General features: G+C 40.0%; 2 protein-coding genes across 8 annotated transcripts in view; one reads left to right on the top strand and one right to left on the bottom strand.

The window, feature by feature from the left end:
* OLAH (oleoyl-ACP hydrolase) overlaps positions 1–4016 on the bottom strand; it is a 26882-nt gene extending 22866 nt beyond the window's left edge. For 4 of the 5 annotated variants that reach the window (XM_065050978.1, XM_021290946.2, XM_021290941.2 and 1 more), the window contains exon 1: positions 3781–4016. In XM_065050978.1, coding sequence (XP_064907050.1) covers positions 3781–3787 — 7 coding nt within the window. In that variant the 5' untranslated portion in view covers positions 3788–4016. The remainder of the gene's footprint in view (positions 1–3780) is intronic. The other variant, XM_021290942.2, reaches the window with a different exon arrangement.
* Positions 4017–4055: 39 nt separating this feature from the next.
* Positions 4056–20031, top strand: CROT (carnitine O-octanoyltransferase). Of its 3 annotated transcripts, none has more exons than XM_065050962.1 (17): positions 4056–4226; positions 4811–4934; positions 6810–6934; positions 7914–8095; positions 8279–8403; positions 9080–9188; positions 11172–11265; positions 11359–11484; positions 11913–12014; positions 12616–12699; positions 12808–12915; positions 13167–13297; positions 14652–14775; positions 16733–16811; positions 17637–17730; positions 17903–18022; positions 19112–20031. In XM_065050962.1, exons 2-17 carry the CDS (start codon positions 4820–4822, stop codon positions 19230–19232), a joined length of 1839 nt encoding a protein of 612 aa, XP_064907034.1. In that variant the 5' UTR covers positions 4056–4226; positions 4811–4819; the 3' UTR covers positions 19233–20031. The 3 variants fall into 3 exon arrangements, with proteins under 3 accessions (XP_064907034.1, XP_005505009.1, XP_005505010.1); XM_005504952.3 differs by lacking the exon at positions 4056–4226 and adding an exon at positions 4320–4653; XM_005504953.3 differs by lacking the exon at positions 4056–4226 and adding an exon at positions 4391–4692.
* The last annotated feature ends 427 nt before the right edge of the window (positions 20032–20458 follow it).

Raw genomic sequence — 20458 nt, forward strand, 5'->3', positions numbered from 1 at the left:
CTGATGATGAAAGAGACAATCCTGCCCTTCCCAGCTTCTTGGAGTGTAAATTTCCACCCCAATCTTTTTGTCAACACCAGCAACTACATAGCTATGCAGTAAGAGCACATTGTCTATCAAGCTGAAAACTAGTACTTATCCTATATATTTGTTTTCACCTACATCAGTCAGCTGATCCCCTACAGCCTCACCATCCTCCTGTTGATAAGGGAAGGGTCCTTACACAACCCTTTTGTAAGATTTGACCCACTCAAACCAGCTGGAAAGGTTGATGCTGAGATTACAATACAGCCCCAAGGTTTGAATGTAAAAGACATATCTGTGCTAAACTAATGGAGTAATTAGTCCTTAAGAATTATTTTACAACTCTTACTGAAACAGAAGAGCTGCACCGTCTGTCTTACAGGCTTGAAAGACACATTCAGCTGATCTAATTTTAATTCAGAAATATATATGTATATATATATGCCAAGAAAGAATTATTGCATGAATACTTGATCTTCTTTGGCACACATTCAGCTGAATCTGGACTTATTTGAAATATAAGATAACTGGTTAGAGAAATATTTTTTTTTTTTTTACAACAGAAATTCTTAAAAAAACCCAACAAACCAACAACAAAACCAGATACACTCTGACTTAGACCCTATTACAATGAAGGAAGGATACGTAAGAATTCGTCTGTGCAATCAAGATTTTCCTGGATTGTAAAGTTTTCAAGAGAAACAAACTTTTATTACCTATAAATTTTAGAGTTAGATATGTGATCTGATGAACTAATGGCAGACAAAAGACGGAGGTGAACTGGAAGAAGGCTAATGTCAGCCCCATCTACAAGAAGGGCTTAAAAGGAGATCCAGGAAATTGTAGGCCCATCAGTTTGACTTCAGATCCTGTGAGTTTTGGAACGAATCCTCCCAGGGGCTGTCACAAGTCAGTTGAAGCATGTGAATGGGAACAGCCAGCACGGATTCACCAGGGTCAAGTCGTGCTTGACGAACCTGATCACTTTCTACAACAAAGTAACCTTCCCGATTGATTTGGGGTGGGTGGTGGGCATTGTCTACCTGGATTTCTCCAAGGCTTTCAATATGGTTCCTCACAGCCCCCTCCTAGAGAAACTGACATGTTACGATCCAGACAAATGGTCTGTGTGGTGGGTGGGGAAGGGGCTGACAAGCTGCACCCACAGGGTGATGGTCAATGGCTCCTTTTCAAACAGCAACCTGTCACAAGTGGGGTCTTGCACTTGTGAAAACATAATCCAGGAGTGCAGCACAGTCTGGGATCTACCCGGTTGAGGAGCAGCTCTATGGCAAGGGACCGGGGGGTTCTGGGGGACAGCAAGCTCGACATGAGTGAACAGTGAGCTGCCAACAGGATGCTGGGCTGCGTTAGTGAGGGCACTACCAGCAGAGACGAAGTCATTATCTCGCTCTACTCAGCACTTGTCAGGCCACACCAATATGTGCAGAAGTGGGTTAGGAAGCCTGGGAGTCAAACGATCCACTTCAGTGGGTGGCAGAGAGTCTGCTATTAAAGCTGCCGGGTTGCTTACAGCCAGGCAGGCATCTGAGACACCCGACTGGGAACATGGAACCCTGAACAAGTCAGGACATTGACAACTTGATACCTGCAAATCTGTAATAACAGAGCTTGTAGGCTTTCAGACAGCTAGGCAATGTCATTCTCTACTGATTTTATCCTTCACAAAAGAAATGCAGTTTGTGCAGCCTATGGATACCAGCATGTCTCAGTCCTAAACATTGTGATCTAGTTAGAATTTCCTAGTTCTGCAACTGTATCAGTACCTTACACATTACTATATCACACACATGCCTGTTCACATTCATCATTCACATAATCATTAATAAAAGCAAACAAGTACACATTTTCCAGGGCTGTCTTTTGTGTGTGCACATGTAACTGCAAATAGCAAAAGTTGACTGAACAAAGTGGCCCATGGAAGAAGAGAGAGTGAGACAGGTGATGTGAAGCCATTTTGGCAGCAAAGACATGTAGGAACAGGGAAGCAACCAGAAAGTGCCACTGCTGCTGATGGAAAGAGGAAAGAAGTCAAGGAGCAAAGCCTTGATCACGTAAGGTGTGAGTGATAATGCCCTGTAGCAACACTGACATTTTGTTCTGAGCATGGCAGTTATGTCACAGAAAATATTTTAACATTTATACCAAAGCAATGAAGAAAGTGAAGGAGATTAGGTGATCCCTATTACACCATCTTCTGTCCTTAATCTTCCTTCTCTAAAAATGTACAGATTTATATAATAACATTTCTTTTTAGGAACAGCAGAAGAGTAGGATTAAGTAGCATTTCAGCAGATGAACAGTCTACCTACTTTGCTTTCACAGCAGGTGTGCTAGGTGTGCTCCTATGCAAGTACGACAATGAAGAACGATTTAAAAAAAAAAAAAAATATAAAAGCCATCTTATTTCCATCTCTACAGCCTGAACAGGGTATTAGAATGTCTTGGTGTCATCTGTTATCTGAAATGCGTGGAAAGAAAATTTTTGGCTAGAACCCAGTTTAGATAACATCGCCACAATTCCCATAGCTCCAACTAAAGACTTTAGTGCAACATTTAAAAAATCTTGCCATTTGTGATACAGAATATGAAATAGTAATCTTTCTTCTTTCCCAATTACCAGTGCTTCAGTGGCAAGAAAAAAAAAAAAGATAAATTGTAGGATTTCAAGTTCGATAGTGTTTTCTATCACATGCTGACTTTGCTGCATTCATTCAAAGCTAGGCTCACAGCTGTGAACTGAAACCTGAATTAACCTTAAATTCACTTAGAAATGGCAAATATTACTACAAACCCCTTGCTAAACTGCATTTTTGGAAGAATCATACTTCTGTTCCTTTGCACAGGCTACTAATTAGATTTTTAGATGAAGATATGATTGCCTTTGATTTTAATCTCTGAGCTGCCTTTAGACCTACCTGGGAACCAGTGAGATGGATCAAGCAAACTTTTAGCGTTAAAAAACAATGTGTGACAGGAACCTTTGATGAAAAGCAGGGCCACAGGGATCTGAAGTCTACAGTCCCAAGGAAAGAGCAAGCCATAGGAGACTGCAGTCCTCATACGGCCTAGAATAGCAAAGACATCTTCGCGCTTCATAGGGATATAAGCAATAGGGACTGCAAACCGGTGAGGGTTATACAGTTTCTATAGAGGTCCTGACTCTGCCCTTGGCACTGATGGCAGGCACCAGGCTACGCCCTCAGCCTGGTCCCAGCCTTGTGTACAGACTCCTGTGTGATGCAGATAGCCTGACATACACCTTCCTCTCCTGCCCTGATGGCTGTCGCATCAAGCTGGTTCTATTACTACTTCAAGAGCTATCTGAGCTGCAAGTCCTTCATCAGGGCTTGGGAGCTATTCAGTGCAGCCCGGTTTCCCAGCAGCAGTAGGAGAGGAAGATATCTTTGGCCTGAGCCATAGCTCTTCATCATCCTCACAGGTGCCAAAGATCCCTCCACTGCACCAGTGAGAAGTACTGGCAGGTGCCCCTGAAACATGACACCTCATTAACCATGGCAGAAGGGACCGAGTAGGCCTCATGTGTCTTTCATCTTTTGGCACACCAGTGGTGCTTCACCATGTGGTGAAGTACCTGCTCCAGGACACAAGGACTGCTCCAAGCCCAGTGCCAGTGCTGGTGGTTTGTGCTTACCCCACTCCCATGGAGCTTCAGGTCACACCCCAGAAGCTTCTCTCACACACACCACTCTAACAGGTCACATAGAAACCCACCAGTCATCTGTCCAGAGAAATGTCCTTGCAGGCTTGTGAGCTCTTCCTCACCCACAAAGTAGCAGGGCCACTTGCCCTTGGGCCAGGAGCCCCCAGAGCCAGCCAGCTGGGCTCAGGCCCAATGGGGAAGCTGCTGGGGTTACAAGCACAGCCCGTGGAAGACATCTATGCCCACCAGGCTCGGAGATGCCCGCCGAGCAGCACACTCAACACAGCCCCGGCAGCGCGTTCTCCCGTTGTGCTTTCATGGACGCGGCCGCCGATGGGGCACCGAGGCCTCTTTCTGCCGCCGTCAAGGGGGCAGCCAGATCGCTTTCTGCAGCCACCGCCTCCGCCCCGCCCGGCTTCCGGGCACGCTTGGAAGTGGGGCAGAGGTGAAGGCAGCCGGCCAGCCGGGAAGGCGAGCAGGCAGGCAGTGAGCCGGCTGGGGCGGCGGCGGGCCCAGGGTAAGCGGGGTTCTCCGCCCGCCGTGTTCCTCAGCTGGGGGCTGCGCGGTGGGGCAGAGGGTCATGCGGGGGGCTCAGCTCGGCTCGCCTGTCTCCTCACGGCCCGGCCTCCCGGGCCGATCCGGTGCAGCTCCCCGGCGCGGGCCCTGAGCTGCCGTAAACACCGCGGCTGGGGCGGGGAGCGCGGCCGAGGCCGCCCTCGGTGGGGCTGTCCCCCCACGGTGTTACTGCGGCTGTGGGGGTCGCCGCGGGGACGATTCCCCCCCTCGGCAGCTCTTCGGCTCAACGGGGCGGGGAGAACAACAGGCCTCGAGTTGGTTTGTCGCGACATCTTCGGAGAAAGCGCCGGTAGCCGCCTGGTTGTCGCTTCCCGCGTTGTGTGTGTGGCTCCTGGGGCTCCCAGCCAACAAGGAATCCTCGGACCCGGGTCTGTCACCAGGCGCTTCCCTGATACGCGTCTTACCGTGTAAATGGCCTGGGCCGGGGGGGAGGGGGAGGAATGGAAGAAAACAGTTCGGGGAGATACATCCATCATCTGTCTCAAACTCAGGCTTTATTAAAGGACTGTTAATATTGTGCTGCAGATCTGCATCATGGAAAAGCAAGTGCTCAAATCCTCTGAGGAGCGAACATTTCAGTACCAAGATTCTCTGCCTTCCCTGCCCGTCCCTCCTCTTGATGAATCTTTAAGTAAATACCTTGATGCAGGTAATGACTTAATCTTGTAATTGTAATGTGGTGTGTGCTCTTGTAACCAGGCTAAACTGAAGATGTTTGTGATTTGTAGAAACAGCTTGTATCAGCTGATGTAACTGGAATGGGGAATCCAGATAAGTTTAGAGTACAAAAGCTCTTTTTCAGGTTCGAAACAGGAAACTAAGTGCCTAGAGCAACCCGAGTAAAAGTTTCTATTTTATTTCTGCCTTTCTTCAACATGGAGGGGAATTGGGAGTGTGGGAAGGTTAACTTTTTGGTTTGAGGTTTCTTTCCCGTAAGGTTTTATTTTTGTTTTATTTTTTTCAGCTGTATTAGCTAGCCTAATAAAATTCCTCCGGTCTACAAATTTTATTTTGCATAATGACTGCTTCGCTTGTTTATGACAGGTTTTAACCAGGATCTTTGTTTAAAAAAAACAAAAGTTGTTTCAAACTTTTTCACATTTAGATGTTCTTCTTTCTCACCAGTACCATTAACTGTACAGTAGTAGGAAAAGGCAGTGGTGGGCATTTTTGGAGAATTTCTGCCTTAAAATGTTGGCTGTCTAAAGATCACATAAGAGAAAAACTTTGAAAACAACATCAGTGCACTTGTGTCTGGCTTTGTTTATAAAGCAGAGACAACTGGTTAGTTATTGTCATATCAGGCTTTGACATGTGAGGGATGGCAAAAATGCATTTCCTAGTATCTTGAGATTAGTTTGCTATGTTTCTTTAATAATTTTCAGAACTCTGAGACATCGAGCTTTTTTCTGGAACATCTGCTTTGTGTCTTGCCATCTTACCTGTAATGCAGAAATCTTAACAGAAGATCTTAACCAAGGAATTCTCTCCTTTGCAGAAGCACATTACACCAAAATTTCCCTTGCTTACAACAGAGATCATTGAGCTCACTCTGAGTTCCCTGTTATTCTGAGTGTAGTGGAAATGGCCCAGTAGATGGTAATAGTTTTTTTGTGTGTGTGTTTTCCTTATGTCATCATGTTTTGATGCAGAATGTCGAAATAGTGGTTTTAGAGAAAAAATGTGCATGTATGTGTGTCAAAAATTGTTTTATTTTAATTGTAGTGCAGGTTAAGCAAAGTTTTGCTACAATAGTAGTGAATCTTCGATAACAGAATTGCCCTTTAGAGCTTAGTTTTATAAACCGATTTGGCTCTCTGAGTTAAAAAATAACTCTCTAATGGAATGATAAAATCTGTCAGTGAATTTATTTCCTCTTGTCTTTTGATTATGATGTGTGTTTTCATAAATACCTTATCACATGTCCCTTTTTTCATGCAGAAGTTACTTCCTGCTTACTGTTCCTCGTACATAAATCATTCTATAACTTTCATTGTCCTTGTTGTTCTCCTTCAGTCTCACTGGAGGTTGGAGGAAAGTTAGTCCAGTATTTTTTGTTCTGCCACAGTCTCCTTTTGTTCAAATCACTTAAAGCCGGAATGTGCAGTGCACAATTCTAGACACTAGCTTGGTGATTCCTATTTTTTCAGCTCTTCATTTGCTTAGTCTGTGAAGGAAGGGAGGTGCTTCTGAAGAACAAATCAGAAGCTCCACATGACCCTCCATAGAGTTCTGTGGCAGCTGGTGGAGTTGCAGGACTCCTCAGGTGCAGTTTTAAATATATTGATTTAGTTATCTGGTAGATATTTCAGGTTTTCAGTAGTTGCTTTCATTCAGTAACATCTGTATTTATTTAAAAGTGTGTATTTGTTTTATTAGAACACACTGTGGTTTATTTACAGATTTTTAAAAAGTGTTTTCCCTTTAAACATAAATTCTGAGTATTTTCCTCCCCTTCCTGTGGATATCTGAATCTTGGAATAAATCTCAGTATATAGATGTCTTTAATGTTTCCTTTTTGCAGTGAAACCCTTTCTAAATCAAGAAGAATACCAGAGAACTGAGGATATAGTTAAAAAATTTGGAAATGGGATTGGGAAAGAATTGCATCAGAAATTACTGGAAAGAGCCAAAACAAGAAGGAATTGGGTATGTATTTAGATATGTAAGAAATCGTAGTTCAGCGTATGCCCCAGTTACATGTGCATGTTATTGCATGTGCTTTGCTAGGGTAGAAAATATCAGCATCTCTTTGGACAACAAATGGAAAGTTAGTTGTTCAGGATGTAATTTAACCATTTAGCTTTTTTGAATCTTAAGATCTTCCTTACGCTGCCACTTGGCCTGTGGATATGAAAAAAATTCACACATACATAAGTGAATGTGGCTTTGTTTTTTCAAGGTTGACAGACTAAGAGAGTTCACTAACTGAAACGTTTCCTACCAGCTTTTGAATGCTTTGTCTGTCAGTCTCTTCTTCTATCACCTCCATTCCCCCCTCTCTCCACCCTACAAACACAAAAAACCCTGAAACAAACGAACAAAAACCCAAACCTGGATTTTAGATTTTGCTCTCTATATCCCTCTTTCCTGAAGAAAGCTTTGTGGTTGCATTTTTTCTCTCACCATAGAAAGGGATACAAGGGAGATCAGTACTAAGTGGAATTAACGAGAACTTTGTAAATCTTAACATGACACACTCCAGAGCAGGGATTTTTCAGATTATGACAGAATAAATACATTATGAGCTGTCCATCCCAGATCCTCTCTCTCACAACTCTCCTTTTCTTCCATTCTTCATGGAGTAATCTGGTATTTGCAGTAGCCACAGCTGACATCTGTAACAGTTTAAGATGATGAATGTGATGGAAGAACTCTTCGTAGTAGTTCACAGTTTAATAGTCTTGAGCAGTACTGAGTTTTATTTCAAGCTTGAAAATAGAAGAGCTACATGCGTCATTACTCTCAGCAGTTAGTTTTGAACCACTGTCCCGTGTTCTGTTATATAGGAATCACTATTCAAAATTTTTTTTTTAAGTGGAAAGGAGCAGGCAGTTGAACAACCAGGTGATTATTAAAGAATTAATGCCTAAAACTTATTCTGATGCTAAACACTTTTCATTTTCAGCTGGAGGACTGGTGGCTGAATGTGTCTTATCTTGATCTTCGCATATCAACGCAAATACACTGTAACATGGCAGGCCCCGGTCCCTATATTGAACACTGCTGGCCACCAAAAGAGGGCACTCAGATAGAAAGAGCATCTGTAAATATATGGCACACCCTGAAATACTGGGATCTATTACGAACGTAAGACTTTAAGAAAAAATAATGGATTCTAAATATTAATGATATATGTGTACTTTAGTCAAGAAAATCTGTTTATGTTGATTGGCAGAGTTCTTTGTGGTAAAATATGGGATTGTCATACCTTGATGTACTTGCACAATTATCACCTCCCTTGTTTAATTTTGGTGTATTTGTTTACCACAGTGAGAAGGTGGCTATAGAGAGATCTGGGGACGCTATTCTGGACATGCACCAATTCAGAATGCTCTTCTGCACGTGCAGAATTCCTGGAGTTACCAGAGACTCAATCGGCAGTTATTTTAAAACTGGTAAACAAATGCAATTTGGGGTTTAATGCAAGCAAATAATTTTGTATTAACGGGCTAATGAAGTGGTTATTTTAACCATAAAATACTTGCTTCTTCAAGCATTAAATCAGATATTTGTTGTTGAGTGCTTACATAAGGAAGCAAAGAAAATATCTATCTACAAAGGCCCTTTTTTGTCCAATATTTAGGCCTTTCTAAGTAAGATTAAAAGAAAGCTCTGCTTCAAATTGTTACTGGCCTGATGCCTGTAATAGTGTGCTAGCATTAAGAACTTAAAAAAAGACAAATTCCATGTGTTATAAACATAGGTGGATTCCATGTGTTATACAGACAGAATTTCAGCATCATTGCTAATTTCATATTTTTCCACAAAATGTGTTTCTCGAGTGTGCTGCTGTGCATTCTGTTGGGATAATTTTTACTTACCTTCTGTCAGTGTTTTGTACTTCTGTATGTTTTCTCTGACAGTTTTAAAAAATTCTTCAAATTTGCAATAAGGTCATGCAAATGGACTTCAAAAGTTATTCTTTTTTCTTTCCTGTTTTTAGCTATATGAAATCTGCCTCAGTTTGAACACAAATGGGTCTGTAGGACTTGCTGAGTGTTTTTCGTGTATCTGTCACTCACTTTGTCCCCACAGTTAGATTTTCATGTTTTGTTTTTTGTTTCTTTTCAGAGACTGAAGGTGAATGCCCATCTCATTTAATAGTCCTGTGTCGAGGTCGAGTGTTTGCATTTGATGCTATCTACGAAGGCAGTATGGTGACTCCTGCAGAGATTTCCAGGTTTTCAAACTACCTTGTTTCAAATGAACTATACTATTGAAGTTACATACCAAAGAGAGTCTTTCTTGGTTTAGTGCCAGAGTTGGCTTAGGTTATGGTTGGACTCGATGATCCTGAGGGTCTCTTCCAGCCAAAATGATTCTATGTTTTTATGATCCCCTTCACCGCAAAGAATAAGGTGTGACAGAGGCTATAGCTTCTCCTATAGCTGAGGGTTGAGGTTTGAGTAAATTCTTGTTTAGTGGCTGGCATCTTCTTGCCATGAAGCATGGTGATCTTATATTCTTGTAAGATACCCATAAAACATCATGCAAAAGAGCTGAATTAAGATGTTTCAGTAGGAAACAACGTTCATGTGTAAAGTTTCTTGACGTGGAATTATTAGGATTATAAGTAACATAATTCCTTTCAGGATCAGTTGACATTGATCGTTGTCTCATTACTACTTAATGATCACCACCAATCTCGTATTGATTCAAACGTTAGACACTTGCGGTCAATTTTCTCAAAAATTGAGAGGCTGGAATTCCTGTTGGGGAGCACAGCAGAGTCCAATATCACAGTATATATTGATGGGCTTTCTGCTAGTTACAGAGCAGCACAGCAGCATTTCACTTACATTTCTTGCCTTTGTGCCAGACCTGAGCTGCTGCAAAGGAACAGAAGGAAAGAATTTAAATAGTTCTTTAAATAGTAAATTTCAGTACTAGTGCAACTGGCAATGTTTAAAGCTTTCTGAGCTGTATCTCCAGTCTCCCAATAGCATGCAGAGGTGCCAGCTTTTCCATTTGGCAGTACAGCTGTGGCCACAAGGTTTTCTACTCTTTTGGTCGAACTCTGGTGTCACATCCAGAGGTGGTTTCAACATAAGTCTCTTGTGATCAGTGTGGGATCCATATACATCTACTTAGTAAAGAGGGATTGTACATTTCATCTAGGAATAACTTGCTTCATTTGTCAATTTGCTGTTTATAGAGCCCAACAGAAGACTTTGGTAATTGGAAATTGGCAAAAGGTGGATGGTCAAATTCCTTAGGCAATACAAAAACTAGTTAGAAGCTCAAAAGTAACTTTTTTTTTGAAAGTCTAGTGTTTATATACTAAAGATATTTCAACATATGTATTTCTAATGTCTGTAGTTTTACCTGTTAGATCAAGCAAATAACAAAGAAATTAACACCTGGAATATAGACAGAAACCCCTAAAGCTTCCCATTGTCTATAGAAAGGGCAAGTTGTTTGGGGTTTGGTTTTTGGTATTTTGTAACCTTGTTGTGGGTATCTTATATTTTTGACAACTATGTATAATAACTAATGATCAGTACTGAAGTTCAATGAGCAAGAGTGCCAGAACAAAGGGCAAGACAGATTAAACACCTGTAATGTGTGGAGTTTTTTTCACACCTAAAACAATGTGAAAAACTGAATTTGCAACTAAAAAAACCCCTTTCTGTTAATAGCTTTTCAAATGGCAAATACAAGGAAAAAGTAAGAAGAGAAGTATTCTTCTGTAGTTTAGTCTCTCCGTTTAGGATGTCCTGTAGCTACTGTTCTGCTTTAAATTTCAGAGTTTATCTTGAGTGGAAGTTTTCCCCTTCTATCTCATTAGTTGCTATAAAAACTGCAAAGCTGCAGTATTGCAGATGTGTGCTGATTAGGAAAGTTTGATCTGCACGGCAAAGTCTTAAATCTAGTTTTAAATTAAGTGCGTACGTAGCACTTAGGATTGCTTACATCTAAGGTTGTACTGGGCCAGGAGATGCAATTTGAATTAACCATTAGTGACTGAAAACAGAGCAGGTCTTCAGGTGCCCTTAGGGTCTGACGGAGCTGCTTCATGCTTCCTGGAAATTCACATTAATTTGTGAATGTGGAACCAAAATTCCAGCTTGGCAAAACAAAAAAAGAGAGAGGTGAAAAGGATGACTTTTATCTTCTCTCCAAATCCTCTTTGTTAACTTCAGTTTTTGAAATCTTCTTAAAGGCAACTTACGTATATCCAGAAAAGATGCCATAGTGAACCAGATGGCCCAGGACTGGCAGCCTTAACAAGCAACGAAAGGACAAAATGGGCAGAGGTGGGAACACTTTAGCAGTTGGTTCCTCAGAAGAGCATTGTGATCACTGGAAATACGTCATTTCACTTAGCTTTGTCTTTTTATGCTTTCTAGTTACGTGAATATTTGATTGCTCTTGATCCAAAAAACTTAACTCTTCTGGAAAAAATTCAGAGCAGCTTGTTTGCAGTCTGCCTGGATGATTCTAGTCCCCATGCAACTCCTGAAGACTACAGCGAGGTAGCTAAGGGGTTTTGATAATTCATATTTTGATTACATCAAAATTTCCTCTGCATGTTTGCAATCTTCTTTCTATAGTTAAGTAGCACTTCTGACTCTTCCAGAACAGAGAAGGTGAAGCAGATAAATGTGCAGATAGTGCTGCTTGTTGATCCACAGGATTAAATAGTTTGAATTCTTAGGACGTTTGAAGTGGGAATGGCTGAAATCTGTCTTCAAAATCTTTTAGCCCTCTATGCATCAGAAATATAGTCATCAACTTGTTATCACTCTGAATTTAAAAACTTAGGCTTATAATTGTTGTTCATTTTCGGCTGGATGAAAAAGTCTTATGTCTCAGGGAAGTGTCACTGGCTTAATATAGGCTTGGTTTAGCTGACAGAGGTTGTCTGGTTTTGAAAACTCACAGTGTGTAACTTTTGCTTTAGGTTACAAGGCTGGCGCTCACAGGTGATCCAACTGTACGCTGGGGAGATAAATCCTACAATAGCGTATTCTTTTCTAATGGAACCTGTGGCTCATTCTCTGATGTAAGTTGAAAAATCCCTCGTCTTATAAACTTTTCAAGTATTTATTTACTAAGTTTTCCATTTCAGAGTATTATTTTAAAATTTAGTGTGTTTGATTTTAGTATAGCCTTGTTTACCAGGTGCCTTGTTTGACAAGTTTCCAAAAGCAGCCTGCTTGCATAGTGTTTGATATTGCAGCATACTTGAATTAACAACATGGGTTCTGAAATCATAATCTTATTTTTTAAAGTATTTCATGAGGAGTTTCAAAGACAAAAAAGTACATTGCACAAGAAGGCTTAAAATTAACTCTTTGTATTATGTAGCTATTTAAACAGCTGTGCTTTTAAACTTGCATTTTTAAAAATTCATTACCGAATGGCCAGAAGGGCCAACATCCAGCCTGAAATCTGCTTGTCCACAGCAGTGCTCTGTTGTGCCTCCCTCCCTGGCTGCAGAGCACTCAAACCGGTGGCTGGACTTACAGTAGTTCTTTATGTATTGTAGAACTAGAAAAATAAATCCAGCACTGTGTAGGGAAAATAGTGGGGTAGGGGAGAAAGCAATTTGATCCTCTTGCAGTAATGCAGATAATGTGATATATTGTCTTGTATGATTCCAGCATTCTCCTTTTGATGCCATGGCTTTAATCACCATGTTAGCTGTTGCTGAAAAGAAGATTATTGAAAATGAGGGAAAATGGAAGGTATCTATCCTTTAACTTTCAAGCGTAGCAGTTAATGTGGGTTTTTTTTCCTTATGGATAATGTTTTCTGTTTTCTTGCTTGCTTTCTTTCTGTCCACGTTCTCCCAGGGATCAGACAAAGTGAGGGATATGCCATGGCCAGAGGAACTTGTATTCACAGTGGATCAAAAAATTATAAATGAAATTGGACGTACTAAAGAAATGTATTATAAAAAGGTGGAATTTCTTACTGTTTCTCTTAATTATCAGTGATTTTTTTTTTCCTCCATTCTGTTTATGTGTTATAGTGGTCTTTCTCCATGCTGGAGAACAGTGATGAATATGTTATTGATAAACTGATGAATCAGGGGACTTAACACCACAGTTAAATTTGCTACATTATTGGTTTATGTTAAGCATGTTTTATTTGAAGTGGACCGAGTTGTTATTTCTAGACCTCTGTGACTTTTCCTCCTTTGACATGCCAGGTATCTGACTTGCAGCTAGTGAATTATGCCTTCACATCATTTGGCAAACAATTGATCAGGAAGAAGAAACTTCATCCTGATACATTTGTGCAGCTCGCCCTTCAGTTGGCTTATTACAAATGCCATGGACGGTAAGAAAAGCTCCTCACCCAGATTAGGAATAAAAAAACCAAATTCTTGAGTGAAGGGGTGGATCTAGAGATATAGTGCAGTGGACTTGCAATGGCACTGTGTAATTTGCTATGTTGCTCTAAGAATGAACAAGTAAGGGTTTTTTTACTGTGAAGGCTTGAGTAGGGCCTTGTTTTGTGCTATTGAAATCCACTGGGCCTGTGCTCTTGGCTTCAGAAGAATTGTGTCCCTATGTGTACATACTGTGGAATAGAGGACAGAAGTCAACCCATGAAAATGTGGATTAGTAAATAATTGGACAAATGGCAAAAACAGAGTGGGTTGGGATTCTTTAATGCCAAACCGTTGCTCAGATGGAAAAGAAAGCTTTATCTGGAGCAAGTAACAGCCATCAGTAAAATAGTTTGTCTTCTGAACCTGTAAAAAACCTCGCAAACCTCAGTGTCTCACTTTCCTTAGCACCACTAGGTGTGAAGGTTTGGGCAGAATAATAGAGCTATGGACAGTGGCGCTCTGAATGCTTGGTTCTGCATTTTTGGGAGCGTCATTTTATTTTGTATTCTTGGTAAAAGACAGCATTCTTCCTGCTATAGGTGATCCCAAATTTTCTTTTGCTAAATTGCACTGATTATAGCTGGTGTAAGTCATTACTGACCTGAGGAGTATTGCTTGCTTCAGAAAAAGGAGACTTTCATCATATGAGCATGGTTCTTAGTCACTGGAGATGCCTGTCTCATCATAAGAAAGGTCGATACATCTCAGTTTGCTGAACATTGGAATAAATCGTCTGACTAAAATAGCCCGTGAAATCTGTTCTGAACATGCAAGTATGTTTCTTGTCAGTCGTATATTGACTGGCAGACTGTCATAGGGCTGGGGTGCTGAGTGAGCATCAGTATGTAACAGAGGAAGATTTGAGCCTTTTCCTTATAAATATGTTGAGAGAGACAGCTTATTTTTAGTGTGTTTCTTAATTTTCGAGTTTTTTGAGAGTGTAGATTGTTTCTTTAGTGGAAATACATAGTGAAATTGAAGCTTGTGTAATTTCAGCTAATTTGTAGTAGAGGCTGGTAGATCCGCAGTCTGTAGAAAATAGCCATGACACTCTAGTCTTTCCAAGGCACAGTTACAGGCAGCACTGGCAGTTTTTCAGTCATCTGTCTCATAAAAGCTTGCAGAACTCCTTTGTTGTTTTTTTCCAGACAAAAAATTTGGAGAAAATTAGTGGCTTACTGGTACTGGTAACTAGGCTAGATGGGTAAGGTACTTTGCAGAACTTTTTTTTTTTTTCCTTGAGAGGCCATATAGTTTCCTTATGTTAATGAGATACTCTTCTCCAATTTTTCTTCTTAGTCCGGGCTGCTGTTACGAAACTGCCATGACCAGGCGTTTCTATCATGGCCGCACAGAGACCATAAGATCGTGTACGATGGAAGCAGTGGAGTGGTGCAAGTCCATGCTGGATCCTTCTGACAGTGTAAATACTGAGATCCTACTTTAATCGTCACGTGTTTAGAAGGACTGTCATTTGAACTGCTTAAAACTCGGTTTGTTATTGTCTCATTAATGGCAGTTGGCTTGTTTCCAGTGAAGCATATTTCAAATGTTGCTTGAAGTCTGTCTCTGGTCACTGTGAGTAAGGCAAGCTCTCATGTCTGGGCTTGTTTGGTTTTCTATTCTATTAACCTCTTGGTTTCAAAAATGTGTCTTGACTTACATTTACACTGATTTTTTTTCATACCTTAAAAAGTGACAGGGTTGAAACCAATGTATTCTGCTGTCGAGTGATCTCTTAATTGTTAAGTGAAATCAAGACATGTTAATCTAATAATTGTATCTGAGAACAAGGTTGAAATCTGTGTCCTGGTGGCAACAGGGATGTATTCAGAGTTTGTCTCTGAATAGCTGAACCAGTGGCCTTTTCCCAGCAAGTGCCCTCTGGTCCTTGGCTGGCAAGACACATGGTGCCTTTCTTGCCAAGTGAGAGCTGTACTAAAGCTCTTTCTGTTGTCCTCACTGCACATTTCTCAGAGCCTGAGAAGTGAGGCAGGGAGATTTTTTGAGACAAAGGGCTGCGTATCTTTAGGAAATTAAAAGGTTCTGTATTGTTAATGTGTCTGAGAAACACACAGGAATATGGCTCTCAGGAAACATGTGTGATGGATAATTATGGCCTTCATGAACATATTTTCCTTGTCTTCAGTGGCTTCTTTTTGGCATGTGCTGCAGCTTTAAAATTCAGTTTTCCTGCCTTTGTTCAGATATGCTTCCTATAGCAAATATGAATTCCTCTTATTTTCCTTTTCTTCAGTTATCTTCTAACTATTTGTCAGGATTTTATGGCTAATACGTGTAGAGGTTTGTTATTTCAAACACTAACTGTAGCCTTATTTTGTCCCTCTCTGTCATTTTAAATAGGATTTCCAGATATCTTCCTATTGCTATTTTTTTGTATTATGAACTCCTGGGCATTGAAAAAGCATTTAATACGTTCAATAGTCTTGAAATTAAGATGCTTAAAAGTCTACTTCTAAGGTACTAGAAAATACCTAAAGTTAGGTACTCCAGAAAACTCCTTTTGTCCCAAATGTTATTTGCCTCTTATGAGCTTAGTAGCTTGATTTTTATCCAAATTGAGTGGTTGTTGCCCTTGTTTCACATTTTCTGCTGCAGCCTCCGTGTAATGAATAAAAGGTTTTCTTAAGTAGTTAGGAAGCTAGTAAGATGTAAGATCTTACAAACCAGGATCTTGGGTGTCTAGAAATGTTTCTCTAGGACTCCTTTACCAAATCATGTATTTGTATTCTGTTCTTTCTGGTTTTAATGTGGAAGTTTCAATTAAAAAAAAGTTGGGCAGAACTACTGTCATAGAAGTAATGCTTCAATCAGCAGAGAAGAGCTGGGAGTGTAGTTGGCATTGGCGTGTATTTTAATGACGGTCTTTTTTTGTTTGATTTGCTGCTTTTGCTTCACAGATTTTTTTTTTAATTGGTGGTGTTTGTTGTTTTTTTGTTTTTTCCTCCATGAGAGATGATCATGTAAATGCAACTGCACTGGCTGAAAACCAGTATGCTTCTAAAGAAGTGGTATTGTAGAAAATTTTTGGTTTTGGTAATTCTTTTTCACAGTGGCTGACTGCCATTGTTTCAGCTTGTTTGGGAAAGAGCATGAAGTTTAGAATATTATTCAGTGCAAAACTGATGTGATTAACAGAACAGAGATAGAGGAACAAATGAGCAAATTCTCCTGAAAAAGGAATTTGGACTGGGGAGAAAGAGTTAGAGAGAGGTTTCAAGTTCCTTCATTTTCTTCTATCTAAAATTGCTAGAAACTGGAAGGGCAAAAACTTGATCTGTGATTCCTGATGTGTTACTCATTTGGATAAGTTTTTCTTATTTATTCCCTTTTAATCCTGTTTCCCCTACTTTACACAGAATTATCAACGACTGCAGCTGATGCATAAAGCCTTTGCGAAGCACAATAAAATGAGGAAAGAATGTGAGAATGGAAAAGGTACTCTGGGATCAAAAGATTTTTTGTTTTGTTTTGGTTTTTTCTTGTTGGGTGAAAAGGGAATATTCGTGTTAGCTAATACATTTTCTCTGTCTCCTTGTTTTCAACCTGAATAAAAACTACCCCTTAACATTTTATAATTGAATTTCAGGGAGAAGAACTAAGACCTAGTCCTTTCACCCTTCCTTGTGCCCCGAAGATATGTTCACTTTGAAAATTAATTCACTTTTTCTGCCCAGCTAAACATTATTTCAGAATACCTTCTTATCAAATATATGATTGGCTGGAAAGTGGGAAATGCAGTCTTTTAAGGTAGAGGAGAGATTTGGGTGACATTCTGATCCAGCTGGGTTAGCATGTTGAGTTATTCTATGAATGAGAAAGAGGAGCTGCGAAATAGTCACCTGATGAACGTTCATACTCTCTCCATCGTACCTGGTGAATTATCTAGGCAGTTGTGGCCCTGAAAGCCTTTTCACCTTGTCCGTGTAGTTGCCAGTGGGCCAGTTTCACTGCGTGGAACTCCTCCTTGGCGGAAACGGGTGGGTTTTTTAGTTTTTCTTTTCTATAGGAACTGTCCTGGATTTACATTCCTTAGCTCGTTTGCATTTGAGCTCAGTGTTGCCAGCTGAAAGTGATGGAGGCCTCTTAGAAGAAATATTTGGGAGATGTTTTTGTGTGCTACAGTATGAGTCTTGATTTTTAGTAGACTGTCATTTATCTGTCCTTCAGCTCCTATTTGAGCTTCCAGCTACCCATACCAGAAGAAGCAGAAAAACAGGAAATGCTGCTGTTAATGATAGAGTATTTGCATTTATTTGACAGGCTTTGATCGTCATCTTCTGGGTCTCCTACTCATAGCACAGGAGCAAGGACTGCCAGTGCCAGAACTTTATATGGACAATGCCTTCACAACTAGGTAATTAGTGTTGTCCTGTGGCGAGGTTGTGTCTCTTGATACTGAGTCTTTATTACATTGGCCTTATGCGTGCTGATTTCTTGATCTCCAGGACAAAATACCTTTTTTGTAAAACTCACTTTGTTTGAAATTATCTTTGAAAGTCCTGGTTTTGTTTTGTGTTGTTTTACAGTGGAGGAGGTGGGAATTTTGTTCTTTCAACTAGTCTGACTGGCTACAGTAGGTTTAATGGATCTACCCTCCCTATGGTACCTCATGGCTATGGCTTCTTTTATGCAATCAGAGATGACAGGTAAGGATGTAATTTCATTTTGGGCATGGTTATGGCTCTGTCACAGAAGGAAAGGCAGCTAACAGCTGGAATGAGGAAAGGGAAAGACAGAAGAAACACAGCTGAATGTGTAAGAAAAGGTCAAGTGAGGCACATGAGAACAGAGACAATAACATTCTGGGAAAGCACGTGTGGGAGGAATAATGAACGGTAGAGGTGAAGTGAGCACCAAGATACTGACAATAATCAGAAATGAAAGAGTGGAGAAGGTTGAAGAAGGGAGGAACAAAAGAAGTTAACTTACTTAAAAATAAGCTTTTGTTTTAGAGATCATTAAATGTAACATGCAAAGATTTTTTTTTTTAAGTAGCAATTGACTGAGAACAGAGAGAGCAAAAGGTGACTAGAAAGGTGAGCACATTGGTCATCGTCCTTGGGCGTGACAGACACGTCTCTTGACTCAGACCAGACCTCTTTGTGTAACAAGGAGAAGCTAAAACATTTGGCTTCGCTTCTCATAAAATGGTTGGATTTGAAAAGATCCAACTTTGGCTTGTCTTATGGACAAAAATTCTTGCTTCTGTATCAAATCCAATAAACTACGTTGATTATAGTATGTTGTGATAACTTGCTATTTTGTGATTTAGGTGGAATTTGGATGACTTCTTCCTAAAGCTAAATATGTTTGTGTGCAGTTTTGATTCAGTTTGAGAATACAAACAATTTATACTTTGATTCATGGCTCTGTTAAGATAAATAGAACTAGATAAAGATTTACCTTTTATTAGGTAAGTAGAAAAAAGTACTTTAAACCTTGAAGTAGTTACAGAGAAGAAATACAATTCACACTGTTTGCAAATATAAGGGAAAAGTTACTTTACTGTGTATGTGGAAGCAACTATTTAAATCAAAGTATCTAGTTTCAAGATCTGTTGACATTATTGCTTACTGAAAGCACTAAGGATCTGAGTCCTTTGTGGATGTTGAGACAGTATGTTTGTGTGACAATTTTTGCTTCAGAATTTATGTGAACAGTTTCACATTTCAGGGCCATTTGTGTGACTTTTGTCCTACACCATGACAATTGATCGTTGTTTTCTGTACTGATAGGATCGTTGCTACCTGTTCTTCTTGGAAATCGTGTCCAGAGACCGATGCAGAGGTGCTGTGCAGAACTGTGTTCCAGTGTTTTCAGGACATGCTGCATTTAACAGTTGTGGCTCAGCTGTAAGGTTGATTACTCTGTAAAAGCCTTTGCAACTCACAAGTAATACTTAGAAATGAAAGGCTACGCAAGAGTACTGTTATAGTCAAGACATTTAATGATCTATGTGAAGTCTACCTATTATTATGGGATTTACTGTGGTAAGAGTATCATAGCCATTTGCAACAGCAATGCAAGCAGTAGTACCTTAACTATGTAGAACTATGCAATATTAAAATATGCTTCAAAAATGCAAACATACTAGAGAGATGGGGTGTTGGAAATGGAGAGTTTATGGGAGATTTGCATTTATGATCATAGCAGTAACATGTAGAATACTTTCTAAATGGTCTACTGATACTGTTTACACCAGTGGAGCACTTATCTGGGTACTTAAGAATAACTACACTATCCTTTTAGGTGATTATACTTCCTACTCGTAGAGGTTTATGGAATAGAAGGGCTGCCTCAGTCAGGCTGTATGTTATTTTATAAATGATCTTTAATTTTTGCTGTCAGGTTTATACCCAATAAATGTTGTATCTGTAAATGGGGATGATTCCACTACATTTGTATTAGGAGGGGACCACAGTGTGAACTCTTGAAAACTGAGCTCTCAATAATAAAGGCAGAAAGCAGCAGGTGGTTTTCACGCTCCTCAAGAGTTTTTATCTTTTAGTGAACTGTGAATGTCTGCTGCTTTACACTAATAATACACAATAAGCACTGAATGCAGTTGGATATAAATTTCAGAATTTTAAGACTTGAATCCTCTGTTTGAGCAGCTTTGTATTTTCCTGTCATATAAATAAAATTATTCTAAAAATAAGCTTTGTATGGATTGATTTGTGGGTGGACTGTTGAATGTGTGGCGACTAAAGCTTGTGTAACAGAAATGATCTTAGGAACAGATGAACTTGAAATAGAGGTTCTACGTTACCCTTTGTTTTCTCTTTTCTCTGTTTTTTGGAGTTTTGAGAGAGATCAGAGATGATTATTTGTTTTAGAGAAGTAACTGAAGCAGCCTCTTTGCCATCTGGAAGCTCTGTGGTGTATTTTTTTCCACCCTAGCAACAACAGAGTTTTCTTTTTTATTTCCTTAAAGCCTGACACTTCTCTGAGTAACAGGCCGAGGTGTGTTACACTGTCTTGTTGCACTCAGAAACTAGTCTGGTTGTTTTGGCCTTTGTCTTCTCTGCCTTTATTGGTCTAGTTCTACATCCTGTCTCAATTATATCTGACAACCATTAATT

The sequence above is a fragment of the Columba livia genome, chromosome 2, assembly GCF_036013475.1.
Source record: "Columba livia isolate bColLiv1 breed racing homer chromosome 2, bColLiv1.pat.W.v2, whole genome shotgun sequence".
Classification (NCBI taxonomy): Eukaryota; Metazoa; Chordata; class Aves; order Columbiformes; family Columbidae; genus Columba; species Columba livia.